The sequence below is a fragment of the Mizuhopecten yessoensis genome, unplaced genomic scaffold (assembly GCF_002113885.1).
Source record: "Mizuhopecten yessoensis strain PY_sf001 unplaced genomic scaffold, ASM211388v2 scaffold9385, whole genome shotgun sequence".
Taxonomy (NCBI): domain Eukaryota; kingdom Metazoa; phylum Mollusca; class Bivalvia; order Pectinida; family Pectinidae; genus Mizuhopecten; species Mizuhopecten yessoensis.
In genome coordinates, this window is record NW_018408021.1 from 881,006 (window position 1) to 895,788 (window position 14,783).

A 14,783-nucleotide genomic window follows, 5' to 3' on the forward strand; every position below is an offset into this window, starting at 1 on the left:
GTATTAGGTCTATTTCAAAAAAGTTTTCGAAAAGTATCCACCACCAATGGAAGGCAAAACAACATAAAGTCTGTGGTAGGTTGGTGTTTGTAAACAATGGAAAATAATTTAAATAAACATCGTTTGGTTATGACCACATAAAAGAGCCTTTAATTTAGCATTCTTATTTATCAATTTTCATAGTTCTTTCATTGTATTTTCTGTGAAAAGGATTTTACATAATAAATCTTTATTTTTTCAGTTCTGCCCAGATAAAACATTCTTCATACTCATCAGGGTTGAACTAAAAGGTTTGGAAATGACTTTTCATGTTTAAATTATGATAAAGTAACATTATTTACAGGAGATTCGGTTTGAGGATGTTGATGAGATAGCAGAGAGGAAATCCATTGCGCCAAGAGGATGTCAGGTCCACTATGTGTACCGTTCTGAATGTTCCCGTGTTTAACAGCTTCTGACACCACCGTAGTAACGTGTAGCTGTCCACAAAGTCATCTGTAACAAACAGATCCACAGTCTAACTCACCAAACAGCAGGAGTCATGAACATGGGAAAAAATCAGTTTATAGTATAGAAGTTAATTTCTATGATCCTATATAATACAGTAGACAATCAGGGATAGCAACTATCAATATTTCATTCATCTAGTAAAACATGTACTAAAGTGAAGCCTGACTTTATTGAATATATAGAAGCTAGTTTTAAAACAGAGGAATTATGAATTTTCATAATATTTGGAAGATTTGATGTGCCCATTAGACAAAAACTGAGAACAACTTTTTGAAGTTACCTGCGGTAAGCTTTTGTGTCATCCACTGAAAATACTATTGGTCACTATGTAGAAAATTCAACAGCGATCACACAGTGCAATATTATCTATTTTTAGAAACCTCTGTCGCATAACCTTTTCCCTAACAGACATTGAAGGCTTCTCACCATTTCTAGCCCGCTTTGCAGGTATATCAATGATCTCGTCCATGTTCGTACCATCACCACAGTCATACAGGTGTCGCAGTTGCTCAGGTATAAGGGCTTTGGAATTTAAGTTGGGATACCTGTTTGGAAAAATCAAATCAATTAACATATGTTACACCAAAAAATGCACTTGTTACTGGAAATTACACCAGAAGTAATGTTGGTCCGTAAACTTTGACCTCTATTAAATCTCTATATGTCCTAATACTGGTAAGTTAGAATTCTGCACGGCCAGAGGAAGGACATGGAAAAACAGATAACTAACAATCATTATAGGAATGACATACTCTCCATCTAACATGAAGATCTTAACATGTCAAATATCCTAAACTGTTTAAGAACCCTGTAACACTACACTGTGGCTTTTTCTATAATATGTAGTAACTTCTCCTTAACTCCCGTTCAGATATAGCTGTAAAACAATTGCGCAAGGACACTTCGATCAACCAAATAGCTCAATTGGTTAAGGCATGGTTTAGCAGTCTGAAGTTCAGGGTTTGAAGCTGGGTCTAGCCCTGCAGCATCTTTTTTTACACTTAGAATACTGTTAATATTTCATCTTAACATCTTTTATAAAAGTTTTTGGCAATGGTACGAGGATCCTTAAATAAATCAATGCTCAGTATTCATATCTCGTTTAGTTATTTATCTACAATTTTGTTCCATTGTGGACTCGCCTGGTATTGGGGTCTAGGGTGTACATGTGATGGTTTTTATGAAGGTTTTCAGGCGTTGTCTGGGAGAGTCGTAGGAAGATGCTTTCCCTCTCCGCCAACACCTGCAGTGGTGTCATTTTCCCGGATGCCCAGCGTCGAATCATCCATGCAGCATCCATGCAGCTGAGGAACCCTCGTGCACAGCCAGAGCCAGTGGGCCAGAAAGGCTGTAAGTACAAAATGCAATGAGAATGAGATTTTGTACTATCTCCTCCTTTCAAACTCCCTCATACTACATTTATGTATTCCAAGTTATATTTCCAAAGCATTTCTCATAAAAAGCAATTGGTCCATGTTGACCTTATACTATACATATTTTTAACGATGTTGTAAGTGTTCCTTTACCTCCAACAGACTATCTCCGACAAGTCCCGTCAGTAAGTTATGACCATTCCTCTCTATGACCCGTGAGGCATTTTTAGCTGCAAACATGGAGGTGAAATCAAACATGGCAATGTCTGGCTGACCATAGTGGTTGATTGCATAGTCCAGGTGAGGCAGTTGCTGATTGGTGGAGAAGTCAGCAGCCTCACGGGCATAGTCCATCAAACTGTCCCGGTTCACGTTGTTGGGTGACAAGAGGGAGGCAGTGTCAGGATAGTCCTAGAATACGTCATAGAAAATACACAATTATTTACTTAAAAGTAAGAATCTAGTTAAGAATCATGATTTGGCACAATACAAAATTGAAATTCTCCAAATGGATACTGATACAGAATTTCAAAGTGAAAGGCGAATATTTGACTGAGCGAAAGTTTCCCGGTATAATAAAGTACATCTTAAAGACAGAGAAACAACTTACAAAAAACACAATTTCCTCAGTATCTAGCTCTCAATTCAAGTCCAATAGAATTTCTTTAAAAAATATCTCAAGATGACTTTATATGCATAAGTGAATAACCAATAAAACTGATCACACCATATGATGGGCACTGTGGCAGAATAGTAAAGTGGGCTGACAAAACACAATCTGACCAGCAAATGACTAACTGTGACATTAAACTTACTCGTATGAGAACCCCCTTGTCGAGTAAACTGGTTTTCTTTGCGGTCATCACAAAGTAGTGAGTATCATCCTTGTAGTACACAATATTCTCCAAGTCTATGCCTGTTTGTTCTGTCAGATCTTTGAAGAACTTCTGGTTGAAGATGAAGGCTACACCACTGATTTCCTCCACACTTGCCTCCTCTGTCGTGTTCCGGTTGATAAAGTTGGCAGTGATCGCTATTGCAAGCTTCCCACGAAATTCCTTCCTCTTAAAACCTGAAAAGCACAAAATTTTGACATAAAAAGGCATCAATCTTAATTATGTAGCTTCTTAAATCCGTTTGTTTATACAACAATAATTGTTTGCCATCTTTTTAAATACATTCTTACCTTCTTTTTTATCACCATTGATAAAATGTATGCACTATCACAAATCAATCCTCAAGAACGAGGGGACAAAACCAAAAGTAATACATGTGCATGATGGTATGTCTATCAAACAGAACTAACCCTGTAGTGTGTTCCTCTTGCCATCAGCACCAATGAGGACATCAAATTCATACTCCGACACTGGATGATCTGGAGGGTCCACCTTGCATCGCCATCCCACCTCTGTATAGAGTAAGACAACACATTACTAAGTGCAGAAACAGACAACCGTAGACTGACTACACAGAGTGATATGTTAGCAATCGATCTCAGACTGGATAAGATCTGCAGAGAATATGTACCAGTCAGTTTTAATTCCTCTTCAAATCGAAATACAGCTTCAAATCACTTTATGTTTGATAAAAGGGTTAGTTTATTGTAATCGGTATGTATTTCAGGACATTAATTGAGTTCTTTAACAATTCTGTTGCGACTGACGCAGTTATTAAAGTTAGATGAGTTTTTTTGTTGCGATGGTTTACGTACTGTGAGTGGACTGGTCCTCGGGAGGCTCCAGGATGCCCTCAAACCCCACATTACAGTGGATCTCCACCCCCAGGATTAGTGCAGCCTTCATCAGGATACATTGGAGCTGTCGAATACCTATAAACAACGACATGTAAAAATTAGATTGTACATGGCTATTCATGTAATACCTCACAACATACACAGAGATGATTTCTTTTTCTTTTTTACTTAATTTAGAAAACTGTTTGTCAAGCATAACTCTTTAAAAGTTAAGGGACATGTACCAAACTTTGGCCTTGAACAATCATTTGCACATTTTGAAGGTAATTTATTAAGATTTGAGATCTTCCTTTATTTTCTCTTCTACTTTTCCTCTTGTCAGTTATAAGTTTATTACTTTTCATTGATCATATATTCATTTTCTAACTATTTTGTCTTCTTGAATTTTACATGTGGATGGCCCATGATGGTCATAAACATAAAAGTGAAATTAAGATATAGATCTATCTTTAACACAATTTCACTGCAAATTGTTATAAAACAGTTACTGAAATGAACATTGAAAAAGAATAACCAAGAATATGGGTTTTTTTTTAAATCACGATGTACTCACTGATATGATCAATGGCTCCAGCACAGAATTTGCCAAAGAACTTTTTCGCGCCAAGATTTTTGAGGTCAGTAATGAGGTAGGGCCAGAGATGGAGGACATTGTTCCTGGAGAAACTGTCCCTCTTCTCCACCAGCACCACGCGTGCCCCGAGCAGGGCACACTCGATGGCCATCCTCAGTCCACATGGTCCCCCACCAATCACTAGGACCTGTTAAGGACACGATTCATTGATTATTTAACAGTTTGGATTTTGCAGCTTCACTGCTTACAGTTGTTGTCAGAGTTGAACTAGGTTTGTTTGGGTTTTTAACTTCCTCCGAACAACCAAAGTCAAATGAAGATGGACCAAGGTCGAAGGGAGACATAGCTACAAACCTGAGAGAAGTGCAAAATACAACACTATCATGATAATTATCTTTTTGTTTGTTTAAAATTCAATAATTGCCCAATTACCCTCAGTTCAAATGTTAATGATTTGCTTACATGAGAAGTTATGTAAATTATCTGTCCTCAATAATTATGGACTTGGTCATAATCACGGAGCAGGAATAGACGATGCAACAGCTGACCTGACTATCACATAGTAGGCTTCCGTTATATGAACACTACTTAAGAAGATACTACATTACCATTGACGATTAAGTCACAGAAGGAATCAGTGATTTATTTAGAATTTTTGAGGCAAGTTCTGAACATCTTTTACAAATTTTAAAGAGTCCCATTACTAAGAGATATATTAGGTCCTAAAAGGAAAAGCATACCCGGGTAAGTCCATGAGGGTTCAAATACCCTAGTCCCAAAATGTCACTGAGGAATGATAAAGTATATGAACTGTGTCAAAAAACATGTTTTCTTTTAATTCACATGTAGTATCAACAGATTTTTATTGAGCAACTATCTTTTATTATACAATACAAATATTCTTATTACAATTGCGATTCAAACAACTTTTTTGAACTTACAATGGAGCATTTACTCTTTAAACTATTGATAAGACTTTTTCCCCATGATTTCAATAACTCCAAAATGTTGGGCGTTTTTTTTTATTGAATCCTTAGTCTATCCCAATATCATTGACAAGAGATTGATCTCTTCATCCTTAACCTTGATTTCACAGGCTTGATAAACTTGCACAGGGTTCTGGATGAGAAAACTGACTGCCCACAACAAACAGATTCCACCTCCTTATGACATAATGCCATGTTTTCTAGTCAATACACAAGGTGAAAAGCATCCCTCAGACACAACTACTACATCCAGACAACAAAGCTGGTACCACTCTCAGAGCAGCTGACTTGATCTGCCTATGTCCTGCTGGTGAACACAGCCATTACAGACTGGTGGCACCAAACCTCAGACACACCAACAGTAATTCTCTTTGTGGTCAGACTACAGACTAACACTAATGAAATAGTTTTAACCCAATCAGTAGCTCCTGTGTGTACATTTATACAAGTTATCTCTACATCTTCATTTGTTAAGGTCCCAAGTGTAGACAGTCCCCCATCCATTTAGCCCTTGGACCAGCAAGTATCAATTATATTGTAAAAAGCTTTCTATATATAGTCATAGCTCAAAAACAAATCTGCATTTGTATAATACCTCTGATACATGTATTTTATCATGGCTTTCCTGCCCTATGTCTGATACCTACCCTAGAGTAAGTCTATCAGCAGAACTGTGATTCCTTGTAACCTCAGGTGTATACAAAGGCACTAAAATTGTCACCATTTCATCCTGATTTAGCAATGTTTTGAATGTGTCTTACACAGAAATTTTGAAGGAACAAAAGGTTGATGCAAGCCTTGCCCAGGCCTATACCTACTCTAGTATCTGAGCAGGCCTCGCCCTTCCTGTACTCCTTGAGCCCGGCCCGCTTGTCGAGCTTGGCCCAAACTGTCTGAGCCTTCCATGAGGTGATGCGGTTGCGAAGTCTGCGGTAAAAGTGTCTATGGGTTGTGTGTTTGATGTCCAACTCCTCACAGAGCTGTTGGAATGTGGACAGAATATGCTTGCATGTGCCTGCCTTGATGAAATCGTCAAACAATACGTCCACCGAAACTTCCCCTACCTCGCCATGGCGATAATCCATAATGCATCTCTATAACCTGCAAAATTACATAATTTCAACAATTACTATTAGGTGATAATTTCAAAATCCAAACAAACGCAACCTTAATATTGCTATATAATTATGATACATGTTATTGCCATATAGATACAGTAGCCTCAATCTCAAACCAAAATTCAATTTAAACATCATTTTTTTTTACTCTTATAATTCCAGATAGGATCAACATCAAAACTGCAGAAGCTACCAGTAGTCCAAGTCTGAATATTTTTTTTGTGAAACCTGTGCCTGGGGTGCTATATCATTGTTTCAATAAGATAAAAATGGGACCTTATTTCTCTTTAGTATATGTTGATGTGTATAACATAATTTACATTGGCATGCATATCCTGCGAAATAACATTGGAGTGCACAGTTCGACCTGGATCAATTCACACTGTCAATCACAATGGCCTTTTTATGTTACTACAGGGGTTTTATAGGGCTGAACTCATTGTGTAGTTACACATAACACCAGTGTAGACGGTATCCTCTAGGGATGTTGGTCATGTCGTGTTTTCCTGTTGTACAGGCCAGATATAGTGTTAATCACATGGATGCTAGTAATTGTTCTTACAACATATTTTGAGGGCCAGTAATTTTAGTGATATATGAACATCACACAGGTCTGGGGAATGATGTAGACATCACTGGTCTGAGTGACAGGTTCACTTTGAAATAGAAACCATCCCATTACTGGTGTGATATTAGACCCAGTCAGTATTTACCTCTCCACTCTGTCACTGACTCTGTCGACACTGACAGTCCATGGAGGTGTATAGGGGATGACACACAGGTGATAGCCCTCTCCTCACATACAGACTGACCCCAGTAGGATGTAAGCAATAATAATATGAGGTCTTTGCCTGATGAGAGTGGCTCAATGTCCTCAAACACAAAGATGACCCCAGTCGGGGTAGATCCAGTGATGTAGAAATAACATTGAGCCACTCGCATTGGCCTGATGGGAATGCTCAATGTCCTTACATGTACAAAGATGACTCCGGTAGATGTGGATCTTTAACAATCATATATTTAAAACAGAAAAATTTGGCCAGGTCATTAGTCACATACAAAACACATTTTCACATACTGTACATGGGTGACCTCAGAGAGAACTAAGGCATGGGCTTGTTACTTACAGTATAGTATAGTCCTTGTGATATGTACAAGAGGGACAATCAAATAATTGATACCCCCCTCCCCCCCAAATACATGCAAGGTGATCATGACCCTTGTTACATGTGAGGTATACCTCCAGATCTCTAGTGATGCGCTTACCTCACTTACATTTTGTATAGTTTGTACAAGACAACATGACCATATATGGCCTGATGTCCTGGGTTTAACACTTGATGTCACAGCTAGGATAACCCTTCGGTTATCACCATAACAATCAGATCAGTAACAACTTTCATTTGCCCAGTATTATTTGACTCTATCACCCCCTTACCTGCCCTGGTAAACTGTATACCTAGTATAGAACGGTGTATTCCCTGTCATCTAGATTGTGTCCCTGTCATCTAGATTGTGTCGGTCTCCACTCCCAGTAACTGAAGTATACCACCTCAGGGTATCAGTGAATGTATGTTCTATTGATTAAGAATCCTTGGTAATAAATAATTCTCATCTAATCTAAACCCTTTTAATGGTATTAATCTAAAACTAAATATGACACCCCTGTACAGTAATCTAATTCTATGTAAACTCAGTGAATATTTATGCTGGAAAATTGAATTATTTACTTAACATTTAAGTAAATTGAAAAAAAAAAAAAATTAAAAAAAAGGTATTTTAGACGATTTTCTAAATGGTATACACACATTTATACATACCCTAAATATTTGACATTCTTTGACTCCAGATCAACAAGTGATATTATTTTCCTTCCTGAGATAGATACAACACTGTGTACATGAGAACTTCCATGTTTGAGACTCAAGATTAAAACCAACATAAATAGACACTAGACAGATAAACCTAGTGATGGTTTTATAAATATCCTACTGTTTATAGTAAACCCGATACTTGTATACAGACCAGGTAGATTGTATTTACTACCAGGGAAAGCTATACAGACACTGGTATAGACTGTTTACAGTTCTATATACCAGGGATAATTAGAAAAGTCATATACAGGGGTAAGCTTCCTATATCATCAATGCATTCATACCAGGACAATTTTCACAGAGGCAAGAGGCACTATAGGAAGACTGTGGTTTATGGAAAGCCTTTATCAGTCAGAAATAACTGTTTCAGTACTGTGCGTAGGTACGTACCATATTTTGTGGAACCACTGACGAGTCTCTAGACTAACCTGGGTTCTGATACTGTATGCAGCAGAAGAATGAAAAGATAGCCGACCAAAACTATTTCCTTTTCATGTGATGTCAGAAACAACGAAATCTATTCAAAACTTTCTGAAATGTACCACCTTCTATTACTCAGGGTAAAGGTCCCATTCTTCCACAAAGTCCTGTTATGCCACTATGGTATATGTAAACAGTTTGTAAAATCTGCTAACTATAATGATATAGCTGCCAAGTCAGGTATAATACAAACAGACAGGCACATTACACCTTATACTACTAGCTACATTGTATGTCTCCTGTCAACATCAGTTAACAGAGTAACATCCCATTGTGTACTACAAAACTTCCAAACAGTACTTACATCACAACATATTTACCACTAATCTTCAGGAGAACATACAATCCACTGCAATGAAGCAATAACACATCTTTACTGCTGGAACAGTGCACACACACACTGACAGTGCTGAAGTCTGTAGTAATTATCCTCTGACAGATTGTAGTGGGAGTGAAAAAGTAATGTAGACTTCCGGTTTGATTGTTATGTAGAGCATGTAGATATGTGGGGGGGAAACCCTATCACCATGAGGCAGACACACAACCATCCCTTAAGCCAAGGTAGATATACCCTGACACATATATTTTTCCTAATAACCCTAGCTTATAAAACAAGCACCTTTCTTATCTAGATATAATTCTTTCAGACAAACACCTTTTTTACAGGTATTTATACTGACAAACACCTTTCGTACAGGTATTTTTACTGACAAACACCTTTCATATACACTGTAGTCTAGGTATATTTACCAAGACCTTCCTTCCAGGTATTTTTTACCAAGGTGTATAATGATATAGTGTATTCGAGTGTATATTATTGATGTCTACCAAACGTCACACCCCCTATGTTTCTGATACTAAAGCTGTTTATGTATAAGTCTACATATTTAAGCACTCTACCTTTAAGTGGGTGTGACATTACACCTGAAGCCTGGAATGTGTAGTTATATTACATACACCTCCGTTAACCTAGCCTATAGAAATGTCAAAAGTATGCTTCTATATATATGCAAACCTAATACTATTATCATTGCATAATTTTATAATCATTTTACAATGTCTGTGCCTCACATAAATTTGAAGAGACATTCCAATTATAGCTGTACTTCAAATTTGTTCACATTAATTAACTTCACAAATTTTATGAATTCCCTTGCATTTAATTTGTCAAGTTATAACATAATGGATATTTCCTGGAGTAAAACTTACTGTAATTTCCAAGGTTTACAATCATGGTGTACATGCATATGATTTGATTCATGATCGTGTAAAGCAACAAGGACATACTCTATATATATAGTGTCTTATTGTCATTAGCAAATCATCACAGTACTGTAACTTATTATCATACATAAATGTATGTGATTAATTACATGGCTTCATCAAATATTTGTTTTATTTTCATCTACGGTACTCATAACATTACATTCCACATTGTGAAATTTAATCAACATTATTAACTCATTCACCCCTGAAGACACATTTGAACTCTTCCAATTCAAAGGATGGAATAATTCATTATGAAATGTCAGGGGTAAATGAGTTAATGGTGATAATTCCAACAGCCGATAACAGTGTTTTTAACATTATACAAGGGACAGTTTGTGTGTTGTTCCTTCATCTGTGCATTAATTACCATTCCTGCCCAGAATTTTTCTCCTTTTGTCTCAAATAAACAAATCTTGCATTTATTTTCATTTTTAAAATATATTTCAGTCAAAATGTGATGCAGTAAACACAAATAGAAACTGAATGTGATGTCATGACCCGAATCACATGTATTATACATGTCAATCCTGACTTTGCATCACAGGTGGACTACAAAAAACATGAACACTGTACTAATAAATATTATTTACAGGTATGTGTTTACATGTAGATGAAAAATTTGTCTGAAAGTATCCAATTTACAATGTACTCATTATCCAGGGTACAAAATCTGCATTACTTTCATATGTACACTACACACAATAGTCACTAGTAGGCTGCAGGCTGGTCACAGGAGCTGTCGACAGATGAACTCCGACCCTGAGAGTCAGACTGACAAGACAGACAAACACAGACAGCTAGTCACCAATTAGTCTCCTCATCTTCACGGCCAAACATACTTTACATGTTGTGGTTTTCTGCAGCAGATATTATTTTCCGAGAGAAATTATAGGCTCTTCTTGATGATGGGAAGCTGGCCTTCTTAGAAGCATGACATGTTTAAGATCTTTGCTGATCTTTCTGTATCTGTCAAGTGGCTGTATATTGAGTGGATGGGAATCAAATGAAGGCTTTGTCCTGGAATTGTTCTGCAAAATATTGATCCTCTACTGCATCAATAGAGGCTAGCTCTTTCTTATATAGCTTAAAATGTTTTCCTCTTGTATTCATTTCATATTGATGAGGAGCAATAAGAAAGAATTATTTTATCTGATATAATGAAAAAGCACATGAAAGTGTTGAATAATATTGGACACTATAATATCATTATCTATTGTAATTTTAGCAAGATAAGGTTGAAAGGAAATAATTTCTTGGCCTTTAGTGACTTCATGACTGTTATATTTCATTCAAATAACCCCCAAAAAACAAGACTGGCTTACAATCTAGACCTGAATTCCTGATCATTTTTTTAAGAATTCACTTAAACTGTTCAGGAAGTCAACAAGAGATCACCTCAAACAGATCCTCAATCGCTGTATTCATTGTACCTTTAAAACTATAAAACAAGGAACTATAGTCAGGTGCTATCTACTGGTACTGATCGAGATATATTTGAACCTCTTGTTTTGACAACAGAAGAATTTCCTTATAGTTGTATACTTATTGTACATGTATCTAAAGATGACGATACACAGGTATCTGATGAATAAGAATCCCATCCCCTTACCCCTCTCCCCCATACATACTACACTGTAACTCGACTGTCATGGTAAAACTAGAATTTCTGCACTGAAGAATATCATGCATCTTTCTGTCTGGACTCTCAAAAGGATGTTTAAAACACTCTAGCAAATCCTATTATTCATCAAAACTGAATTTCCACCAATGAATATAAAATACAACATATTCTGTACTTAGTCCAACAAATAAACTGGGATGCCAGCAATTATTTGAAGTCGACAAGTTCTTGCATCCAAATTGAGTGGAGTAACCATAGATCTAACCACAGGTTGTCTGGGGTCAAATCTAATCAGCAGCACATGTCTGTGGTACAACTGATTTGCTTTCCTACATCTACAATGATAAAATAACATCAGTCTCTGTGTGGCACAGAATCAAAGTCAGGAGTACACTAAAACCAAAACCACAAGGCTGTTATCCCCCTTACCACTCCCCATGCAGCCTTGCCCCTCCCCCTGGTATCACCCCTCCCCCTAATCAGGAGCCTTATGTTAGTTACCCCTCCCCCAAACACTTTCTGTTTATACAACCATCCTTTTCCTTTCTATTTATAACCCATTCTGTTTGTCTACCCTGACATTACTTCCCTCATAGAAACAGTGCTGGCAGCTGCCAATTAACAATGCAAGGAGACAGAAAGTGCAAAACAGGAAACTGTTAAAAACATACTCAGATACTCAGGAAAAGTGAAAATTCTTTCATTAGATCATTTTAGAGCTATCAACGTACATCATTTTGCAACGTGCACATGTACAGTGCAGTTACAGGTGAAAAAATATATCAAATACAATATAGCTATGAAATATACAAGATATAGCACCCTCTGAAATTCAAGGGGAAGGCAACTATGTATGCCATGAACTCTGGTGAGCATCAATCAATCATTACTTAAAACAATTAAAAGAATCCTCTTTGAACCAGTGATTAAATCTTTTCCAGAATTTTCCCACAACCTAAATGACCACAACCATTGTCAATGTCCTATACATTTTTTGGGGGATTTTCCTGGTTGATCCAAATTCATAACTCTTTTGTTCAGCCAGCTAAAGTAGTCAACTGCCCTATTGCCCTTAGCTTAACCAATCCAGTAAATAATCCTTTTTGTAATATTAGCTGTTAAATAGCACAAGAAGCAAGATTATCTTACCAGGATAAAGATTACAGGACGGTGCCTTCACTTAAACAATGTATATATGGTAAGAAGAAATACACTCTTACCTCTTTACCTTTAATAACTAAACTGATTGTCAGAGCTTCAATCCAAGATTGTACCCTTTATGATCCAAGATACATATGACCCATAAATACATTTCATAGTCTAAAAGTTGTTCATGTTTTAATTCATCACATATCAAGTACACAGGCCCTTCTATAGTGTAATTGGTCTGGTAATTATAAAGGCTCATTGCAATGCAATGTAAGAAAACAGCTTTTCCAGAAGTCCTGTGAGGGTTTCGATGAAATTTGTGTGGAAAGTTAATACAGTCGTCAGACTGTGTTATCTTTGTTTTCACTGTTACATATTTTCAACACTGGGGAAAACTATGGGTGCCCCAAATATTTTGTAAATTCTCAGGACACTGTAACACACAATCCACAGTCCTCAGGGCTATACAGTGTAAATATTTTATACTTTGATATGGCATTCCAACCATATACACTAACTAAACTACCTATTTGTATGAAGGGATTTAATAGTCTGTGGTCTGAGTTTTCCAGCCATGACATATTTTTGTGTTTAGATTCAACAGCTAAGAAGATGACACCACTGTCACCAGTAGTTAGAGATTTTCTATATCAATAGATCTGTAATATATATGATTTGGTTTCCGGCGTAGTAGTTAGGCATCCTCACAGTACAATGCATGGTGGACTAATTAATCATATGTACAACATGGGGCCAATGGATTACAATTACAGTTTGATTTATCAGGGTTTATCAGGGGGTTTAGCATATATAGGGAATCCCACCCTGTCCCTGGAATGAAATTGGATTAGCATTGACATCAGAATCATTTTGAGAAATTTAGATGACCATCATATAAGAGCTCCGAGTACATGAAATGAGACTGTTTAAATTTTATTTAAGTCTATCTATATGATAACAATGATTGTTCTGTCCTTCCTACATAAGCTGCATTTTGAGTCATCAGTAAAGAATTTATCTCATATTTAATTTCATGCATTCTTTTTTTTCAGAATTTCGGAAAGGTAAATGCAAAAACAGTGTTTGTGATAGTTAGGTACAGAAGCTTGGAGACTGCATCTGAAGTGTACTCTTCAATATCGCTAATGTACCAGGTATCTATAGAAAATATTCCATGTGATCAGACTGGAAAATCGATTTATTTCAGTTTACAAAATAAACTTTATATATGAAGATCTATTTTCTGAATAAAAAGTGTCTTATGTAATTTGGTGTTTGAGAGCAAGGCGTGTGTTAATGAATTTGTTATGAAAGATTACTTATCATAGTCTAGATCTATCATGTATTTTAAATCCATCCCAAGCCTAGCTATAGGGACATACATATTGAGTTCACCGAGAACAAGACAGTTCCCCTGTAAACCGGGAGATAGGGACATCATAAAGCCTTGCTAATTAGGCAGAAAGATTAGTCAAGTCTCTTGGCTCAGATAAGTTAAATTCCACAGATTATCCTTTTATAATACATAGCAGGTCAGATCAATGTTAATTGCAGGCCTTATAAATTCCATGTCACGACAAATACACAGGCTATATCTTGCCTGTGTATGTCATACCTATCTATAGAACAAACACATGTATGAACGAAAGAATTTTATCAAGATCTTGGTAAGAAAATTGACACAGTCTTATATTTAAAAGCCTAAACAAATATTTTACTTGGAAGTTGAACTTAGAATATTTGAAAACTCCAGCATTATATTATTGAATATTATGTAGCCTGCCGAACACTGAAATCATTAAACCAGCTACCAACCTAATGCTTTTGCAGTGCTGTTGGCAGCTGATTCACGATGTTCAACCATGTAACACCTGCATGAGCAACCAATTAATACCAAATGTCACGTCATGTGATCCTAGCTGTTGTGAGGACATAAAACTTATAACAAACATACATGTATGCAAACTGGATGGCAACAAAACTAGCTTAATATTTGGCAATCAAATCTTCTGTATCAATGACCATCTTCAATAAGAACACTCGTTAGATAAGACCAAATCCAATTGCATCATTTCC

General features: G+C 36.6%; 1 protein-coding gene across 8 annotated transcripts in view; it reads right to left on the bottom strand.

Annotated features, from left to right (window-relative positions):
* Nucleotides 1–14,783, bottom strand: part of LOC110457951 (protein-methionine sulfoxide oxidase mical3b-like) — a 55,782-nt gene that overhangs the window by 26,106 nt on the left and 14,893 nt on the right. For 7 of the 8 annotated variants that reach the window (XM_021509467.1, XM_021509468.1, XM_021509460.1 and 4 more), the window contains exons 2-10: nucleotides 6,015–6,297; nucleotides 4,190–4,397; nucleotides 3,595–3,711; nucleotides 3,190–3,291; nucleotides 2,699–2,955; nucleotides 2,037–2,294; nucleotides 1,653–1,858; nucleotides 937–1,055; nucleotides 342–495 (exon numbers count right to left, since the gene is read on the bottom strand). In XM_021509467.1, coding sequence (XP_021365142.1) covers nucleotides 342–495; nucleotides 937–1,055; nucleotides 1,653–1,858; nucleotides 2,037–2,294; nucleotides 2,699–2,955; nucleotides 3,190–3,291; nucleotides 3,595–3,711; nucleotides 4,190–4,397; nucleotides 6,015–6,281 — 1,688 coding nt within the window. In that variant the 5' untranslated portion in view covers nucleotides 6,282–6,297. Of the gene's footprint in view, nucleotides 1–341; nucleotides 496–936; nucleotides 1,056–1,652; nucleotides 1,859–2,036; nucleotides 2,295–2,698; nucleotides 2,956–3,189; nucleotides 3,292–3,594; nucleotides 3,712–4,189; nucleotides 4,398–6,014; nucleotides 6,298–8,972; nucleotides 9,109–14,783 lie in introns of those variants that run through there. The other variant, XM_021509463.1, reaches the window with a different exon arrangement.